Source organism: Aquila chrysaetos, chromosome 17, assembly GCF_900496995.4.
Source record: "Aquila chrysaetos chrysaetos chromosome 17, bAquChr1.4, whole genome shotgun sequence".
Classification (NCBI taxonomy): domain Eukaryota; kingdom Metazoa; phylum Chordata; class Aves; order Accipitriformes; family Accipitridae; genus Aquila; species Aquila chrysaetos.
Window position 1 is genome coordinate 14,225,132 of NC_044020.1, and position 20,989 is coordinate 14,246,120.

Genomic DNA, 20,989 nt, shown 5'->3' on the forward strand with positions numbered 1-20,989 from the left:
GAGCACTTAGGGGCTGGGCAAACGAGCATTTGTAGCACAGACGCTTCTCCCATGTTAGAAGGAATTAGAATTTCAAGTTAAAAGGCAAAACTACTTCACAGTAAGACACACACATTCACCACCCCATTCCCAAAGCCATGGCCAGGAGCAGCGCAGATTCTGGCAGTGAAGGAAGAGCACCATGACCTGCCAGCACCACAAAATTCAAGGGGTTTAAGGAATCTGATCCCATTAGCTGTCAGACACCCAGAATTCCAAAGGAGACACAATCCAGAGATAACGGGATCTTTCCCATTCAAGTACCAGATTAATGAAGAGAAGCTTGGGAGAACAAGAAACCACACCCAGAATTCAGGCAAACACAGAAATCCAGTTTGTGAGCTATTCCAGTGCATCAGAAGAACTTTTAACTTCACTAACACCAAGCTGCATACATTATGGGGCCCTTTGTCTGGGCCCACTCACAGGAGACCCTCAACTGAACCTCTGTGTTTTCCTGGAATTCTTTCCGATGATGTCCTTGAAAGGACTGAGAACATCTAGGCCCCAAAGCCACAGTGCAAAATAATATATTGAGACTTTCACATAATGAACAAAATTCACATGGCACCCCAAAAATCACACGACTTATACAGCTCAAAGTTGGGTCACATTAACTCTTACTGGTCAGCAGGCTGCCCACAGAATTCCCCTAGGATCTGCATGAGAACTTCTGACTGGACATAGAGAAAGGGAACCCCAAAAGCCATCAGCTGACACATGAAAAAGGAGTCCAAAGGGTTCTGGGCTACCTGGTGCCCAATCGAGGAAACTGTGCTTTGCAGGTGCTGGCTTGCCACCCTAACTCTGTCAAAGAGGCCGAGAGAGTACTGCACCACCCTGCTAAAGAAGGAAGCGGAGCTACCTGGGGCCCTCTCTGCTGAGGCGGAGATGGTGTTTGCCCGTCCACTTCCATCATTTGCCATGGCGCCCTGCAGAGGTCCTTTGGTGTCCTGTAAGAACGTGGGGAAATTAAATTCCTATTAAAATTGAAAATGCCTCAGAAATACTCTTTTTTTTAATGTGTGGCTGTATGTACTGAACACACAGAACTAGGAAGACATCCCTCTCGCTGTTAAAGACACCCCTTAATCATCACATAAGCCAAGGTCTGAATCAAGTATGCTCCTTCTCAATTTATGGCTTTGTTAAAGCTCTGAAAAACAAGCTGGATGTCCAAGAAAGTCAAAGCAGTAAGATCCCTGAAGTCTGCTCATCTGGGAAATTTTTAGTCTTTATTTTTGGCAGGAAATATGGCACAAATATTGGGATGGATGCCTTATCCTTCCAAAAAGGAGTTCAGCTTCAGCTTGTACTAAGAAAACTTGAGAAACAGGGAGAAAGACAAACACTACCACAAAGTAAAAATATAATTTAAGGGGGAAGGACAGTTTGTAGCAGGCAAGCTTAACAGAACTTGTTAAGAGACTAGCATGTAGTTTGCTCAGAATATGCAAAAATACTGAAAAGGGGCTTGTGGAGACAAATTAAGTGCCTTGGATTGTAATGACAAAAGCTGGGAAAGTTTTCTGTATTACACAGTGCATCTTGATCCTATATTTAAAGCACAAATGCTTCCATTATGATAGTATAAGAAAAGGGATATCCTTTCTTTTCACACAGGTTCCCATTAACACACAGAAAACCTTCAGAAATGAAGGTAGGTCTTCTTCATAGCCTATGCAAGTGGGGTAGAACTTCATGTTTCAAAGGAAATGCAAATAATTTGCTTCATCTTAAGAAACACCATGGAAAAACAAAGCAAAACCAAAACTGGTAACATTATTCATTTAGTCTCTGTGTGGACTGAATAAGTATGCCAGCTGACAAGAAAACAAATTAAAATCCTGTTCTAAATGGGACAGTACATTATCTTATAACACGAACCATTAAAAGAGAAGCGGTAATTAAAGGAACTGCTTTTAAATAAAATTTATAGAACTGCAAGCTTTCATGACATAAAAAAGAAACTATGCACTCTGATTTTTTCCTACTTTCTGAAAAAAAAACCAGCATATTTACTTTTTCAATGTTAAGAATCAAAACCTATTAACATGATATGTTAGATAAAAATAACGAGTTACCTTTCCTGACAGAGGACCCACTGCTGGCCTCTTCCTTTGAGCATAACCAGAGAGTCGGTAACAGTAGTGAGGTTTACAGTAGAATTTACCTGCAGATAAAACCAGAATGAAGGTCAACAATGAGAACACAGCAGTTTAGCCCAATATAAATGTCCATCTCACTGCAACTTATTTCCTGCTGCCATTCCCGTTGCTCCCTCTAATTATTTCACTGTACATGGAGGCAAACACTATCTGAAGTTTTAACTCTGGCTCTCCTCTCTCCCCCTCCTAGCTAGCCTCCTTTCCATTGGGTGCCTGACAGCCATTTAGCTTAAAATCCTATCAAACACCAAAGCAAAGCTGTGAGGCTTGTGTTGTATCACATGCTAACAATGCAGCAGTGTGTGAGGAACAAAGAAATCATCACATGAAAAGCTGGCAGAAGCACTTTTGGAAAAAGCAAGAATGAATACAACCAGCAGAGGGAAGTGGGAGAGGACAGTGTTAACTCCCAAAGAACCGTCTCTAAAAATGCACAGTGGCTACTTGTGGAAAGGACAATCAACCAATGATTCATTTTCACAATTGAGACTTTTTGTGATACTACTGATTTAGTAACACCCCAGAAGTCTAGATGGGTTTTCACCAGTATCAACACTATCAGGAACCCAAAGCGGCACTAGTAATACCATAATACAAACAATAATAATAGCAGCAAATTGATGGCACATGATTATCTTCCAGTGTACTTTTGTCAGTGTATCCTGCTTGGTATATGCAGCTCATAGCATCCCATACTGCTATCCTATTCCTACAGCTTTCCAAACACATTTCAAACCTATATTGTGACCTTTGCCTCTTCCTCTAGTGTCTCTGGGCTGGTATTTGCACAATGTTTTGTTATGATGGAAAAGTGACAAACACTATCTTTTGAGAAGTCTCTGCTTAAATAAACATTTCTTAATATTTACTCTTTCCAAAAACTGTTCTTTCAAATTGTCTGAAAAGAACAACAGAAAAGCTTTTACATAAAAATTCTCAGACTTTGAAGCCTAAAACCAGACACTGACTGCAGAATGCTGCAGAATGCACATCAGTCCAAACAGCTAGATGAATAGCAACAATGCATGTATAGCTTTGTTATTTTTTCTCTCAAAGAAAACCCAGAATGAAATATAAGCTAAAATTTCACAATGATTAGATAGGATAACACACACTTCTGTTAGGCCATATCTGTTTCTTATACATACACAAACATTAGGCATGTAATATCATTTCAGAATCAATGCTGTAAATGTGCTGAAACTCCGAGCTTTGTGTTTGCTTCATTGAGAACTATCTGGCCATAACTGCATACATAAGCTTGCTGGCAGAGGGCATCACCAAACCTGGTGGCGAAAACTTTTAGCCCATACAGTTGACAAAGGAGCTCAGTCTGTTATTGCTAAACATGTAGTCAGATATTCGGTTACTTGTGAATGCCCAAAATAACAGCAGTGCTCAAAAAATGCTTTTTCCCAGCTTTGATTACTGATTAAGATGTTACTTTTATATATTCACTTCAAAATTATCATTGGCTCCTTTAAACTCACATGCCAAGCCTGCTGACCTTCTGGTCAAGTAATAATGGGGTTTCTATTCCTTACTGGGAGACTGGTTTGATGATTCTTAAGTTTCCTCAACTGTTCGTGACTAAGCAAGTCCATTACTTAAAGTCATTATATAATGCATTATCAATACATAATTTTGGTCCTTCTTGCCCCTTAAGCCTAGACGGTGTTTCCATGGCCATTATTCTATTCAGTACACACAAAAAGATTCTTCCTACCTACATACATGAGACACCTATCAAAGTTATTTTTCTGTCAGCATGACCTGGCCACAGGAAATCCATACAGTTTCAACAGTTTTGAGAGATGGTGTCTTTGGAACAGAAGTTACTCTCTTACCTACTTCACCAAATAATTTTTAGGCAAAGAAAGAGCTGAAATCGCTAGACGGCCTTCCAGAACAGTTACGGGAGTTCTGACAAAAAGGCAATTTGTCTTACCATCTTCAATATCATAGGCGTAAGATGACAAGCGCAGAGTCGTTGCACAGTATTCACACTTGAAGCAACTGCGGTGGAAGAACTTGCCTTCAGCACTCAGCCTTTCCATCACATAGACTCGCTTGCGGCAGAAGTAACACACATCACTGCCTCCCAGGTTTTGGGGGAACTCCTTTTTGAGCGAGCCCTAGACAGAAATAGGCATGGCTAAATTTGTGCGTGCCCAGCCTCAACAAGATTGCACATTTCTATTTTCTTGTCATTTATGCAGATACAGGAGCATCTGGATGCTGCAGTTCCTTCACACACGGATGCTGCAGTTCTTGGACACAATTCACAGTTTTAACCAGGACACCAAAAACTAACCTTACTGTCCAGGGAAGAGGGTCATAGGATGCCATGCCTACATGTCAGGAGTAAAATAAGCTCTGGATGGAAGAGTGGACACCACTACTACTACTAACGACCTTAAAATAAATGACTGAAGGAGGCATATGATGGAAAGCCAAAATCATTAGAAATCCCTCAAACAGCAATTCTTAGACCTACATTATCAAAATCTCCTCCAGAAAACAATAATGCAGAAGTAGCCCCAGTGGATCAAACACATCGTCATGAATATGACAAGCAGTTTCTCAATTGTTTATGCACAGTCCTTGGATGCTGAGATTAGATCAAAAAATTTTGCAAGGAAAATAAGGACAAGAGTGAGGGTGAATGGAAAAAGGGAAATTAAGTCTTTCACAAAACTATGACAGATTTCATCAGTGGTAGTAACAACTGAACACTCACAATACTTCAGAACTACAGTACATCTAATCACAAACACGCATCATCTTCTGTACATCATCTTACCAGTTCCTTCTTGTCTAGAAGGGTTTTGGGTTGCTCTTTCCTTTGAAGCTGATTGGCTATCTGCTCAGCCAATGAGCTCACTCCGCCTGTGTACATCTTTATATACTTCTACCAGATGGATGGAATAAAACAATAGTGAAGTGAGAAAAGAAAAAAAATCAAATTAAAAAAATTACTAAAAGGATAATAGTGTAGGTGGTGACAAGGTGCAGAGAGGTCAAATCATGCCAAGACAGTGGACAATATGAAGTGACAAGTAGTAATAGCAAAGCTAGTGTCATCAGACGTCACCAGTACAGTCCAGAATCAACTGTAAGAACGGAAAAGAAGGCTTGCACTTTGCATTCTCTAAATGGTCTAGAAATAGTATGATGATGAGGATGAAGAAAGATCTTATTCTCACTTGCACCTGGAAACCTGGGCATAGACACTTCTCAAAGACGAGGCCAAATATAGGTTAAGATTTTGGGTTCCAGGTAAAACTGCCATCAGAAACAAAGATCTTTTAGAAGACATGTTACATAGTCTAATGCAACATGCTGATCACAACAGCATATTTATAAGCTTAGCAGCTGGAAAGAATTCATTTACAGAACATTCATAGAGCAGGGAGAAATCCTTAACTAAGGAATTCACACTGATTCAAAAATATGAATTCTTCCAATGCTAAAAATACATAAAGATTTATATGGAAAAAGACACAAGAGCCTCATCCAATGCATTAAAGCCATACCTGCATACATCTGGAACATATATTTGTTCAGCTGTGAACACTGCTTTATGACTAGGCTTTTCTCCCATCATGGGTATTGACTCACTCCATAACTTTGGATATCTAAAAACCCTCCAGTATTCCGAGAAATCTAGGCAGGTTGGCTGTTACTTTAGATGGTACAAAATGAGCATTTGCAAGCCAAGTTCGGACACTGCAGGAGCAGAGGAAGCGTTTTTCACAGGAAATACTTACAACCGTTGGCAATAATTACATGGTTAAGAAAATTACGTGGTTACATCCATGTTAGCTCAATCACACTGCAAATATCATGTCATATCTGACTCAGAGCAGCAAGGAGCACACGAAGCAATTTTTCTTTTCCAGACTAAGCAGCATTATAAATGTTTCTAGCGAAAGTCTCTTCAGCAAATGAAGAATCATCAGAGAGACAATCCAGCTTCTGGTTAAGTTAAAATACCAAGGATAACAGTTTTCTGAAGGAAAGGACTAAAGCTGTATCTCAAAACCCCCTTCATTCATATAGCAGAACTTGTTTGAAGCACATTAGTTATTTCCCACAACTAATAATGCAGCATAAATTTCATATATGAGGTTATTAACCTTTTAGGAATGTTTAAGACCTTCAGATGTTCAGACGTGCGAACAGCAGGAAGCATCACAAAAACTGAAATTCACCACAGAATGGGTACTTCTTTGGGGAAAAATATTTTGAAAACTGAGTGCTCAGCCATCAGAGATTACTGCTGCTATCACTGAAGTCCTGATTGCTTATGCTCTGTGCCACTGCAGTAATGAGGGTTTATTTCTACCCAGAAAGAACTTCTACCTGTCTACTGATTCCACTCCAAAATGCAGAGCACTCGCAGTATTTATATAGGCATGAAAAAACATGATTTGTCTTTCAGAATTTTCCAAGTTCCATATTCTTCCTCAGCTAGTGTGTGCATACACATGTGCAGAGTTGCCTTTCAATGTCATATATCCTATCTTGTCAAATACTACATTTAAAATAGTGCATTACATTTAAAATAGTGCCCAATGGAAAAATTTTCTTCACTATTGGTCTTTAACTGACAATCATAATCATTTGGCCAAGAGTTTTCCATTTTCCTCTGAAAGACCAGAAACCTTTGAGGCTTTTTAAATTTTCTTAAAAGATAGTTCAAGTTTTTCCATGGGAAAAAACTTTTTTAGCTGAACCAGGTTTCCAGTGAAGAAGTTGTGATTTGAAACCTTCATCCAACCTTAACTGCAGATGCTTCAAGATCTTTACATTTCTACCAGCACGTATGAAGTCCCATGCTTAAAAAGTCATGATGCTAATCTTAACTCACAATATCTTGGACTATTTACTGTGGAAAATTTAGTTGCTGAATTTTTTATTTGGGGTTCTGTGTTTCTGATTTGCTTTGCTTTTTTCTTACACATCACATATGGCCTAATACTGGGTCTTAAATGAAGCATTTTACCTTTTCTCCCATGGGCAAAAGCCTTCAAGATATACATAATTCTGCAACATTTTCAAGAGAAGGCAAAGAACCCACTCCAGCTTAGGTCAAATCAAGTTCCTGCTGTTTACGTATGACAACAGCAACTAGTTCAAATTCTCAGTGACCTTTTCAGAAAGCCAAAGTACTTTCTATTTCACGCTGTCCATTAAGCATATATGCACAAACACATTCTGTAGTTTGGCTCAAGATGTCAACGAAAGCAGCAAGCAAAACTGCAAAGCCCGAAGGACTATCAGTGCTCAAAAAAACCTGATTTGAGAGCGAGATGTACCACAGGCTTTTCATTTACACCACATGTTAAATATATTTAGTTTCAAACTGCTTTATGGCTGACAATAACCAAGCTATGCCACAGGTTGCCTCTGGCTTCTCATTTGTGCATGAATATGCACAGACATTGCATTCTGCAGGTGAAGCATTGCAAGCCTAGCCGTCTCTTGTGGTGTGTCCTTTGCTGGTGGGACTGTGGTGCAGCAAGCGAACACAGCTGAGAGCACCTTGCAATGCTCAGGCTAATGCTACCTGTCGAAGAGAGTCAGATGAAGGTGAAGAAGGGCGATTAGAAGAACGGAGGCTAAGGGAGAGCTCCCACTGGTCAACAAAGAATCGTCGAGACGGTTCAGTCTCTAGCTAAAAAATAAAATAAAAATCAAAACAATCATACATGGCTATAGAGGGAAGAGAGGAGAAAATAAAAAAACTGAGGCCTTTCTACCCACCATCAAAAAAAATTTCTTAAAGACTCTTGTAGGAAAACTTGGAGAAAAATGTCCAGTGTATCTTCACTTTCTCCCTAGTGAGGCAGAGTAAGTTATTCTTAATTTGCTCTTTATTAGGTTTTAAGTTATTTAGGACCATGTGGAAGCAGTTACCTACTTCCACAGATGTCCAACCTCCTGTAACCCAACCAAGCCACTGGCAAATATCCCAAATCAATTTCCTCTGCTGCTCTTGTATCTCCCATTGCTCTGTATTACTGGCCCAAGGCACTAAGATCATATTTCAGGCCATGTGAGACCTCTTCTATATTTTAACTATATAAACCAAAAGCCTGCTCTCCTTGGGGATGGAAGAGAAAGAAATTAACTTGTATGCATTGCCAGTAATTAGCAGCAAATTTCCAACCTAAAATTTACTGTAAGCAGATTGGAAACATCACACTAAAAAGAAGGAAACAATATAAAACAATCTGCTGTTATTGCTTATTAAATGGCTAACAGTAAATCCCAAACTGAGAATCTGCATCCTTCTGAAGCTGGTTCCTCACAGGAGAGCCCAAAATTTGGTCTTCCAACATACCCCTCTCATTATCTCTATGGCTCATTATACCTATCTCCCAAGAAATACTTAACATAAACAGGAAAAAACCAGTAGCTAGAAGTATCAGACAAACAGCACTAGTAGAAACAGTATATTCCTAGAAATTATAGCCTCGAAAGAAAAATTATGCAAATTTCAAATATTTCACTCTTTTACAAGAAAATTATGGGTTTAGTTATGAAAGGGAAAAATAAATGTCACGTAGCTGCATGACCCACAAAAATAGCTATTTCTAGCCATGTAGAATAGGCTAGCCTCAAGATTAAATCTACTGGACAAAATGCAAAATAGCTTGGTTTTCACGAAATATAACTGTTTATATACAAATTTTCTGCACTTAAGATCATCAGCGTTTAATCAAATTTCTTTTCTGAAAATGTCTTACTTTGCTAAGCCTTCTTTCTCTTACTAATCTATTTTTCTTGTTTTCTTCCCTTAAATCTCACATCATAATCCATCATTGCCTGCAGTGTTCCAACATCCGTTTCCTCTTTTTCCTCTCTGCCCTGCTCACTTTATCCTTTCCTCTACTTTGTGTTCTCCGTCTCCACTCTATTTTCTCTCCTCCTTAATTCTGCACTATACAGAAATTACACAGTTTCAAAAATAATTTCTATCTTTGCATTGTAATACTGTTAATCTTTTCCACCCTCAAAAGGAGCTTAAAAGTGCTAGAGAGCAACAGAAAAAGTAGAAGCAAGATGTTTTGGTCTAGATGTTAATTTCTGTATCATCATTTCAACTAAGTAAGGAAATGCACATGTGCATGCTAGTCTTGGATCATGCCTGAGATCTTCAGTTGTATTGCCCATTAATAAATAGGTGCTAATACGTTTAAACTAGTTGTCTTATTTAGTCTTTCATAGTTTCTACTATGTCCCCAAATACTATCTCAAATTTAGCCAAAGTTTCATTCTTCCTTCTTGAAGGAGAGCTTCACTGACTTTAACCATCAGCAAAGATGGCATCCCCAAAGAACAGGAATGAAAAGTGACCTAGATGTTATCAATTTCTTTTTGGCATGGCTTGGAAAAGTTATGCCCACCAGCAAAAGTTCTGGGACTGCTTATTCTCCAGCTCAAGAAGACAGCTTGATTTTGGATGGTTAACTCAAAACAGTAAGTTACGAAAAAATTACTTATGTAGGTGGTGTTTTCCAAAAGCACTCTCCAGTTTGCCAAATGCTGTTGAAGATAACTGAAAACAGAAATAGGGGCAAGCAACTAGAAACTAGAGAAACCACTGTTCAAACTGGCATGCTCCTATATGCCAAAGACACACTGGAGAGAAAATTAAGCACAAAACCAAACCAAAAGCGTACGCTGGAATCAAAGAAAATCTGCACAAGCTGCCAACTCTACCATTGGAAATAAGTCTACAGGAAGCATGGACACAAAAGTAGTACTTCAGAGCCAGGAATTATACCTGGAAAATGAGAATGTTCTTGCTTCCATAAGCAAGTAAAATTTGTGAGCAACTGACTGGTAAATGACCACTGTGAGATGATTTGATCTGAAGTCCAGCTGGTATTCAGCATGCACTCTGAAACTTGGAGGCTGTTTTTTACCTTATTGTTTATATTGTGTTTTGAGAAACAGAAAGACTGTCATTCACCAAACAAGGAGACAGTTAAGAACTGGCAAGTAGGATAGAAATACTACACAAAATAGACTTGACCCTGTCTTTTTAACCACATGACTGCACAGCAATAGTCATCATATTTTGGTAAATTTTTCTATCCCTCTGACCCCAGATGTCACCGGTACCCAGAATCCCACACTGATACAGGACACCAGATAGGCAGGGCTGTAGTCACCTGATGCCTCACGGCAGGTCTGGACTCCGGGAGGGCAGCCAGCTGACATGCCCTTTGCTCAACATTCTCAGGCACTTGGTCATCAGAAAATAAACGAGGAGATCTCTGTGAGATGAGGAAGGAGGGAGGAAGTAAACAAACCAGCAAAAAAAGCCCCAAAAGGAACAGACACTGAAATGCCAGACAAGAGGTATGAAATTCACATGCAGAACAGTAAGAGGAGCTCCCATGTGAATACTGTTTTTATTCCCAATGTCTACTGCTCTAATGAAGTGCTAAGTTTTGAACCTCAAGGCCAAGAAAAAAAGACAGCTGAATTAGTCATTATTCACAACTCTCCCACCTAGGACTGCTGCGGCCAAAACCAAACAAGCACAAGGCCTCTGTCTCTGGCATTACCATCAAAAAAAAAAAAAAAAAAAAAAAAAAAAGGGGCTTTATCATGCACAAAGGAACTTATTTGCCAACTTATTTCACCATAGTTCTCGATTCTCAGGAATTTCCTTTACATATCTAAACCTGTACATACTTGTGTTTCTCAGATTTTGTGTACAGAAACACATGTTTTTAGGGTAATGTACTTCAGTTCTCATAAAGAATGAGTTAGTTTCCTTAAACATGCTGGTATATGAAAAGTGAATGCTGTACTTACCAAAGAGAGGATGTTTAATGAGCCTGGCTGGTTGAAGCAAAGCACAGCAAAATCAAACTATGACAGAAGCTTCCAATTTTACTTCTGCAACTTCACTGTCCTACTTGTTCTTACTGCACTGTCATGTCAACACAGCCCAGGTATAATATTTGACACCTCTGCTATTCTGGTCTTTCATATCAATCTTCTTAAACTGTTATGTGGTGCACTTAGTGACATGGAAAAAAGACCTGGCTTGTGGCCTGCTGTACAAGACATGAGTATCACTTACAATATCACACAGTCTTCAGCTACTTTGTCTGTAGAGTTCAAAAGTAAGTGGACCAGGAACTACAAACATGTGCAAGAAGAAACCTCAGGCTTGATCTGTCAAGAATGCCAGGGTGCTGCTATGTATTGCTAACTGTCTTCCAAAGCAGAACAGAAAATTGGGTTCACACCCAATTTACGAGAAAACACTTTTCCCATTCAGATGCATTAATAATACTCTCTACTTTCAGCTGCTTTCAGTTCCACCTACTCCTTCCTACTAGATCATTTTCACTAAAACTAGGGCCTATTATAAAGCTGTGGGCTTCCGTGTCAGTGCAGACACACGCTTATTCATTTTCTACTGCCTGTCAGAAAACATTTGGCCCACAAGAGTCTTTTGTTAGAACACATTCTGAAAGTTACAACAGTTTTATAGCTGGCTACCACTTATGACTTAATTCATTCAAAGCCTTTACTGGAATGTCAATTAATTTGTCAATATGAATTCAAATCAACCAATTCTTTAGAGTGCCTATCTTTTCTTTTCCCATGCTTCTGTATAATACTGAGCCATTCAGACAGACTGTTGAATATTTCATTGTTAAGAAGGCTTCAAAGTCTCTATACTAAATAATGCCTCATCATTTTTCCTTTTACTTTGGCCTGTAGGAGGCAGGATGGAATGCCAGTTGTTTAACCATCCAGAAAGCAAGCAGTGAAAACAATGCAACCATGTTCGCATGAATTAGCACAAAACATAACTCTTCTTGTTCTGCTACAGCCACAGCATACTTCACTAAATAGGTGTAAGAGAAAAAGAAGAATGGGAAGAGCTTAAGTGCTAGGTCTATGGCAAAGTAAAAGCATATAGCAAACTGTTGATGAAGGCTTGTTATGCATTTATGTGGGTATCACACGGAAATAATCACTCCTAATTGACTCTCAGCAGTTTCAGCGTGTTAACAGCAGCATTAGGATAAGTGTGTTTCACTACCCAGTATATTTGCTCTCTGTATTGCACACATCCACCACAGCCTTGTGTCATCAGCATCCATGCCATTTGTTCATGCTCTTTACCCTTTCCTGTCCGGGACTCTGCTCCCCGGGAGAGTCGGCACCAGGTTCCCTGTTTCTCTGCAGGCAACAAATTATGAGCTTAATAACAATCACAGACCAACCTCCTAGTCAAAACACACTTCATCTCATTTTTCTTACGATGCAGACAGAAGAGAGGCCATAATGATAGCAGAACAGTTTGTTTAGAATATTCTAAACCTGGCAATAATAACTCGGCTCCTGTAGGGAAATTTTTAAAAAATGCATATATTCATATTAGGTCAGTAAACCACAATATAGTACCAAAATGTAATGAAATTAGTACAATAAAGATGGTAAGACACTCAGTATAACTCATACTGTGATGTTAGATCAAAGGAAGAAAATGGAAAGTTTAGAAAGAAGTGGCAGAATGAATGTATTAGAAGCGCAGAGGTAAAGGTTTTAAAAGACATCAGTATAACAAGGACACAGATCCATCTGACTCACTATGAGGCCTGGGCCAAGACCATTTCAGGAAAGGAATCATTCCTAAGGATAAAAGAATGTCTCCAAAAGCAGACCCCTCAACCGAGTCTAATAGATCAGTTCTGTAGCACAGGGGGTGAAATTTCCTCAGAGTTAAAAGGAGGAAGCCAAATTTTTTTTATTATTATTTCTTTGAGCAAGACAACATACAAAAAAAACTTTCCTACAGGACACAATGTAGAAAATGGTCCAAGTACACTTGGACACAGCAGTAGTTGGCTCTCATGACTGAACTAGGCAACCAAGACGACACAGGACAAACACACACTTAGAGAAGCTAGGGAAGGAAAATATAAAGTTAAGAGGTCCTTAATGACTGAAAGCCAATTTCTCTATATGGAAAATGAATCCCACACCATAGATTAAAAAGTAAAACTCAGCATTTAACTGCCTTAGTTTCTCTATCTGTAAGCTTATGGAAAATCTTTCTTCTCTCACAAAATGTATCTGTCAAAATTTTCAGTGGATGTTGACAAAAGGAAGGCAGCTAGCTATCGCATCATCTGATAATATCACACTCAAGTCAGTTTAAATGCGGGTTTTGTTAATGAAAAGGGCTTTCCCCCACCTATTCTACCTACACGTCCATTCCTGTATCCTTCCTTACACCATATGCTGTCCACAGTGTGCCAGAAAACTAACCACTTCTTTTGTTAGGACAGTTTTAAATTAGATCAGTAAGCAGAGGTGACCTCTCTTGCATATTTAGACACCAGAGAGGCAGTGGAGAATCTGTGCTCTGGAGGGTGACAATAATTAGACCAGATTAACTGTAACATGTAACTAACTACACTCTGAGAAATCACAGCAATAAGGCAAGTCAAACTTTATGTCCAAGAATAAGTCTTGTCTACTCTGCTAAAAGGTAACATGCCTTTACAGAGTTTATAGGCATACAAGTGTTCAGAAAAGAAACATTTTGCACCTATGGGGAAATTTATTTGCACAATACTTATTTAAAGTTATGAGAGGTGTGTGGAACTGCAGCTGCCTTTTTATCATTTCAAGATTAGCTCAGGATTGATCACGGAAGAGTGGAATTTATTACTGTGGTAGGAAAATGAAACAAAAATTTTAAAAGGATACAACTCAAAGAAGCACAATGACCATGTACAAGACAACACAAATATTAAAGGATTTCAGGTAATATTTAACTAGAAGGACAACAAATACATGTGCATGAACATCTGGATGCACATTTATACACTGTGTTCAGAACAGCTCTCTGCTCCAAATTCAAACTCAGACAGACTGAACACAAATTCTTGTGTGACAAAGGCCTGGGTGTGGGTGAAACAGAAGGACCACAGTGGACATGTGCAGGCCACTACAACACTCCAAAAAAGTACTTCATACAAGTAATCCTGAAAGAGTTTCATGGATACAAGGGCAAATTTTCAGTCACACCTGTTTAAACAAAGAGAGGAGATGGAGAAAAGTTGCATTTTCTTTCCCTGCATTACTCCAAACATTTCATTTCTACCTTGATGCAACTCAAAACTGAGAAAGGCTACTGTAATTACAAGTTACCCTACAGTAAAATCTCAGAGTCTCCAGTGGAGACTCTTCGTGCTTCTGGTGAGCTAATGCCAACCTATGTTTCTAACCTAAGAGGTTGAAGAAGCCCTATCACCATATGAAAAAAGAAAATTGGAAATGCATCCGGTAACTGATCTAGTCACTTGTACAAGCAGTAACGAAGAGAGAGGGACAGAGCATGCAGAGGGAATCACCTGCTGTCTGGGATACGGTGGAGAGGAAGGTGGAGTGGAAGAAGAGAGCATGATCACTTTTTTGGGGCAGGTCCGAGAACGTTCCTTATTCCTCAGCTTTTTTTAAAACAGAAAAAGAAAAAAAAACATAATAATGGTAGAAAAGAGATAACATTACCATTGGCTTTGGTAAGACAGGCCACAACACATGAACCGAGAGGCTGTGATCTTAAGCTCCCACCTCTCATGAATGACCTAACGCCACATTTTACCTCAAGCTGAAAGACCTAAGTTTTTCACCCATAGCCACACGATCACATGTCCATTTGACAGATACTTCTAGGGGCAGCCAATGAGCAGGTACTTCCATCAATCATCAATTAAACCAACAGTTTCTGGCTCAAGGTCTTACAATCAGTGAAAGGCACAACTTGGAACTCTCCATAGCACAGTTGGACTGCTCTATTTGCTTCATGAAAAATTACTTATTGCCATGCCTTGCAATGTTTAAAAATATCCATCCTGTTGACCTAATTACTCTTGCTTGCAGTTGATTTAGCAATACAACTCAAGTTAGAGCATTCTGTTCTCAGCTTCAGATCCCTCCTCTTTAACTTACAGATATTAAACCATCTCAGGCAAGTTCAACTGTACTACATCCTACTAGAACAGAAATACAGCTGTTTTATAGCCAAAATGTAGCCATATCTAATAGTCTGAATAGTACACAATGCACATAAATGTCCTCATTTTAATATGCCAGAAAATATGCCTTTCTAGTTCTGCACCTCCTTACTATGTACAGTCTTTTCTCCACCACTTATTGATTATTAATGTATCTTCTACCTGATTCGTCCTTTTGAATTCTCACCAGAGGATATCTGGAAATTGTTGCACTGTGAAAAAAAAAATGCTGTGTATCCAAAGCCACTGTTAGATAGCCTCCAAAGAAACAGGATGCTGTTTATAGATATTACAGATGTTCATTACCATCCTTACAGCTGAGCTGGCACTAACATCTGTTGGGGTGTTCTCCTCCCTTTCAGAAGAAGAAATAAAAAAAATAAAACCAACTCTTTCATTTCAAACAGATGCTACAAGCAGCTTAAACTAAAGCACAGGACATTGTACTGCAGTGGATGAGAAACATTTATGTGGTGTTTCAAAAGGCTCAGCTATGAAGTCGCTCATTTCTAGCTGAAAGGGTGATATGATAACATTTTCAACCACTACAGCTGTTCATGGATTTTTGTGTGACCATGGCTGAATTTGCATTTCAAATTTCAAAATTTTCACAAACTTGTGTATTTTTCCATGGCAGATCTCAGAATATAACATTGTATAGGCATATGAAGTACATGTTCAGTCCTCCAGTAAGATACATTTCTGAGCATGCAAAGACAAAGATGGCTATAGGAAAGAGGAAAGATATATCAACAGATTTAAATAAGAAATTAAGGAGGAAAAACAATATTTGCAGAAATCATTGGTGGTGTAAGTTCTCTTCTGTTGAGATTTCAGCTTCTGCTGACTGTGGTCATCTCAGTCATTGCATGTCCTCAAAAAACACAGTTCCAAGAGAATTATTGAAAAGAGTTTGTACTGCTGCACCTTTATCACAGTTCAGGGAACCATCTCAAAAGAACAAACATCAGGCCTCCAGAGGCAGATAAGATGTGCACCAAAAGACATGTGGTCTCCATCTTACAAGCATCTTTGTACACATCAGTGATTTAAGCTTACATATTACACACGTACCTTGTTGTTGTTAAGAGACCTATGAAACTATATCAGAAAACTGCTGAAGGCCATAAGCTCAGTCTGGAAAGTCAGGACAAAATTCAGTTTAAAAGGCTTGCCTCCCATACCACACCCAAACAATCAGATCCTCTTCTGGACAGACCATATGGCTTTCCAATGGTTTTATGGTCCCTGACGAGATGCTCTTTCCCAAAAGCAGCCAAAATGTCTTAAAAAGCCGTAGAACACACCATGGAAGATGTTTTTATACAAGTGGGCATTCATTTGAGGAGATTAACCACCACACCATGAAACACAATCCAGCTTTTTTAGGAGATATTACCATCACATAAAAAATTACACATATTTCCACTGTGCACATACACTTAATAGTATCTTCATGCATTACTAGCTGCTGCTGAGGTGCTCATAATAGCATGAACCCAATTTTGACAACACAGATCAACATTCTCCAAGTGTAGCTCAATAAAGCAAGCTTTGTAATCCAATTCATGAGGAAAATGCAGGCCAAACAGAATGCTGTGAGCAGCAGATCGGTGAGGTTTTTAACCTGCTTGATCTTTTGAAGGTTTTCCCTTTCTAAGAGAGATAGCATTAAAGATCTTGTGATGCAAGCAAAAACTGCTTCAGAACAGATTCTGACAAGATTTCACTCTTTCTAGGAATTCCACCTTAGCAAGCCACCCCTACCCCACCTGTACAACAGACACAGAGACTTTCTGCCTTACAAGCTCATTGAAACTGCTGGCCTCGTAACTCTTAACTCCAGGGCAAAGCAAGATTCTAGACTTAAACTGATAAGCAAGTACAGCTAAGGAAGTCCATCTGACAGACACTGGCAGGCAACAGCCCAAGGCAGATGTAAATTTTCCATCAAATATGGGAGTCCAACCCAGACCATATCCTTTGCAAATACGTGGTTTCTCCCCTGCAATCACTCTTACGCTTTTGCGGTACACTCTCCTTCCTCTTTCCAAGACGCAGGAAGGACCAAACCTCTCAATCGCAAGATGCGAAACTGCCTTTCTCCCAAAGACCCCTGAGGATCTCAACTTCATTCTGCCTACTGGCAAGAACATTAGGCAACCTGTGGTTTCCCTCAATAACATGTCACCACTTTGTTCCCTTAGGAACTGCTTTGCTCCTCTTCAAAGGACTCTTCAGTAGAAGGTATTTGCTACATGATATATCTTACACACAGTCACTGACAGAAGTTTCTGCTCATAAACTCTGACACCTGTGCCAAACAGGAGAAACCTTTCCCATAGCTTCATGAACAGCTCTTTCTAGTAAACATACATCCTCCCTAAAGAGCTTGTCAGAAGCAATACTAATCTTTTACAGCATCTCCAATAACACGTTCAGGTACCCAGCACCAACTCCACTGTTGGTAACCTGTGGCCCAAGAAATAACTCTGTAGCTAGTGTGCCCAATGTCACCGCAGAAAGGCGATGCAGTACCGTAGAAAGGTACAGCCTCACAGCTATCAGATTCTGTGTGCCTAAGCAACCAGAATTAGGAATCTCAGCAGCCAGCTAAAGCACTGCTTCAGCAACAACTTCCTGCAGGATGGATTTCTGTCCAAGCTTGGCAAAGCTGGCTGCTTGGCTAAGTGGATGGCTTCTTGCCTCAGGTGATCTCTGATCAGTCGAGAATAAATGGTTCTATGTATGCCCATGGCTTTTGAATGAAAACAACTGATATTCTTCATTTCCCCAGGCAAGTAATAAGGAACCTTTGGAATAGGGACCGTATCAATTGTTTCTTTGATCCTACTGTATCCTGCAGATTTTGCATCCTTGAGACCCAGTTTTATTCTTCTCCACTTCAATTGTCAGATGAAAAGCACTGCAAATCCAGCATGAAACCTGGAGCCAAGAACCAATCATCTTCTGTTGACACAGTAAAGCCTATGAAGGAAAGACCATCTCCAGGTGCAATCTTGAGAGGGAAATCATACACACAAGGCAATCAATGTCAGTGTTGAATAAAGTAATTTCAGTCCTGTGTAAGTACAACTGTTACAAAAAGATTTTCAAAGATCCGCCCTACATTGCTGCCTATAGGGACGTGCTATCAATGTTGAGGGAGAGCAGAAGGATTTTTTTCTCCCTTTCGTTTTTTTAAATCATGTAGTGTGGATAAAAAGAACAACAAAGACAAGAACAATAGACTGTTCTCTGGTGAGGAGAAAATCCTCATCACAAAAGCAGGAAAGCAAAGTTTGTCCTTTTTTTTTGAGCAATTACAAAAGGATGACAATAAGAACTTTTGTGTTTCACTATAAAGGCTTAATTATAAAGCCTTCATAAAGTTTCAATAGCAGGTTCAAATAGAAATCTCAAGGCTGCAAGGATGTGATCTTTTCCAAGTGCTAAAACACAAATTTTCATCCTTCTGAAATGAGAAAGACAACCAGTGCAATCCAGTTTTCCTTTTTTTGTGGGGTAACATGAGTAGTGCTCATCAATTAACTTAATATTGTACAGCCATATTATGTTCCTCTGCATCAGTTCTTTGGGTTCTCCCTTCTACCTGGGAAGTATTCTTAAAAAATGAAATTTGCCTTAATCATGGATGATGTGTATCCATCTGAAAGTGCCCATTAGCCTATAAAGAAGATTTTGATGAGACAGAAGGTAGAAGAACAAACACTGAGTCAGGAAACCTAAACATAGTGCTGACATTTTTAAGACTCTCTTGACAGTCCTACTGACAACAATTCCCCTGGCTTGGGTCTTCTTCCTTGGAGAGAAATCTTCTAGATCATGGCACCAGTCATGACATGCAGCATTAATTGTGCTGAACGCCTCGAACATGAATCCATAATCATGCTGTACAGGGAATTTCCAAACTAGTGTCACCTTCTTCCTCTTGACTCCAAAGAATGCTCTGATTAAACTGCAACCAGAAAGAAGCAGATGTTTCTCCAAATTATGGCTGCCAGAAAAATATCTCTCGGCACTCTCAGAAACATGAGGAAGCCATTTGCACAGGGAAACAGTGGAAGCAGAGGAAGCCAGTGAGATAAGTATCCCTATCTGCCTAAGAAGATCGTCTGTCACAAGCCTTAGCTTTTGAAAGTGCATGGCTGAAAGAAAAACACCGGCAATGACAATGGGCCAAAACACACGAGAGAAAATAAAATTTGATACCTGTCAATTTTCCTTCTGTTGATCCCTATTCTGAACCCCTCTGTGGCAGAAAACCTAAAATTTACTTAATTCACAGTAATACAGGAATCTGCAATGCAATGAATATGAGAAGCTGGCAAGGAAAGCTACGTTTGTCATAAAGAAAGGGAAACCACAGTAAAATCTCCTGGAACTGCAGAACACATGAGATTTCACATGTGAACAGCAACACTGATAACCGATTTTACTGTTTATACCAAGGAAGAGCTTTAATATCACAGATGGCATGACACCTTTTACCTCATTGGTTGTGATAATTGCTTAACATTTTCAATTTTTTTCTAACAGAAAAATCTAGAAATTCTGTAGGCAAGGTTTCTGCTAAAACATCCACTGAAACCCTGGGAAGTTGAAACCAGCATAAGATGGCAGGGAAAATTTTACTAAAACCTTTTGAAACATTAAGCCATGCAGCATTACTGAAGGTAGATGCTGATTTTATTAACTGAACGTTAAATTATTTAAAATAATGGACTCACACAAGGTGCTGGAAAACGATTGATTTGAAAACAGGACAGTGATAGCTGGTGTTGGGTGCGGGCAATGCATCGTATTCATAATCAGTTTCTTTACCTGCTTCCACTGGGGTATGGGAGCAAGACGGCCCTGCTCTCGTCTGCTGGATGGCTGGTTGTGAACACGTTCTTGATAAGGCAGGACAGGTTGCTGCATGCAGGTTGTAGGGAAAATGGGACCCAGGAGGAAAGATAAAATAGTAAAGGAAACTCAAAGAAAGCCAAAGGAATGGGATACAGAATAAGACAGACAGACATTTAGGAAAAAAAAAAAAAAAAAGGGTAGGGGAGAATTCATTTAGCAAGTAAAATATAAAAAGGGAAAAAACATCCAAAAATGGGAAACTACACATATTTTTGGACCCACCCTTTATTTTCATTGTTTCTTCAAATCAGCCTGGTTATTCCAGCCAATGTGTAGTGGTTGAAGAAACATTTCATTGGTAAAGAGTGGGATAAACGTCACCATTCTGAGATTACATTATACTACTAACACTGATGTGCAGTGTAGCATAGACATACTTGACCTAGCTTTAAAGTAGCTAGGTCAGGTCCCACTCACAATGTGGCCATGGCAGCACAGAGCTTGACACAAGCTATGAAGACAGACTATGCAGCAGAGCAAGAACTCAGGCATTTAAACCATACTGAGCCTTATACTGCTGACACTGCATTGCTAGCAGTAGGTTGAAGTGACTCAATCTAACTTCAAAGACAACCACCCTGCAGTTGCAGTAGTTCAGATACCATGCTGAATAACCAGCAGTCATCGGGAAGCTTCACTTGGAATGACACAAATATCCTAATTGCAAAGAAACTCCCAGGCATTTATCTGCTGGACTTACATACATACACATACAAAACTTAATCACAGTTCACTTCACAAGAACAAACAGATGTAACCTGGCATGAAAAAGTTCAAATC

The 20,989-nt window shown here is 39.4% G+C and overlaps 1 protein-coding gene across 1 annotated transcript in view; it reads right to left on the reverse strand.

Annotated features, from left to right (window-relative positions):
- The window catches only part of MICAL3 (microtubule associated monooxygenase, calponin and LIM domain containing 3), a 165,226-nt gene that overhangs the window by 68,393 nt on the left and 75,844 nt on the right, over nt 1–20,989 (reverse strand). Inside the window, 9 exon segments of the mRNA XM_041129681.1 lie at nt 905–992; nt 2,124–2,212; nt 4,156–4,342; nt 5,011–5,118; nt 7,780–7,887; nt 10,394–10,498; nt 12,375–12,431; nt 14,615–14,710; nt 20,123–20,215. Of these exon segments, the coding sequence (XP_040985615.1) occupies nt 905–992; nt 2,124–2,212; nt 4,156–4,342; nt 5,011–5,118; nt 7,780–7,887; nt 10,394–10,498; nt 12,375–12,431; nt 14,615–14,710; nt 20,123–20,215 (931 nt within the window).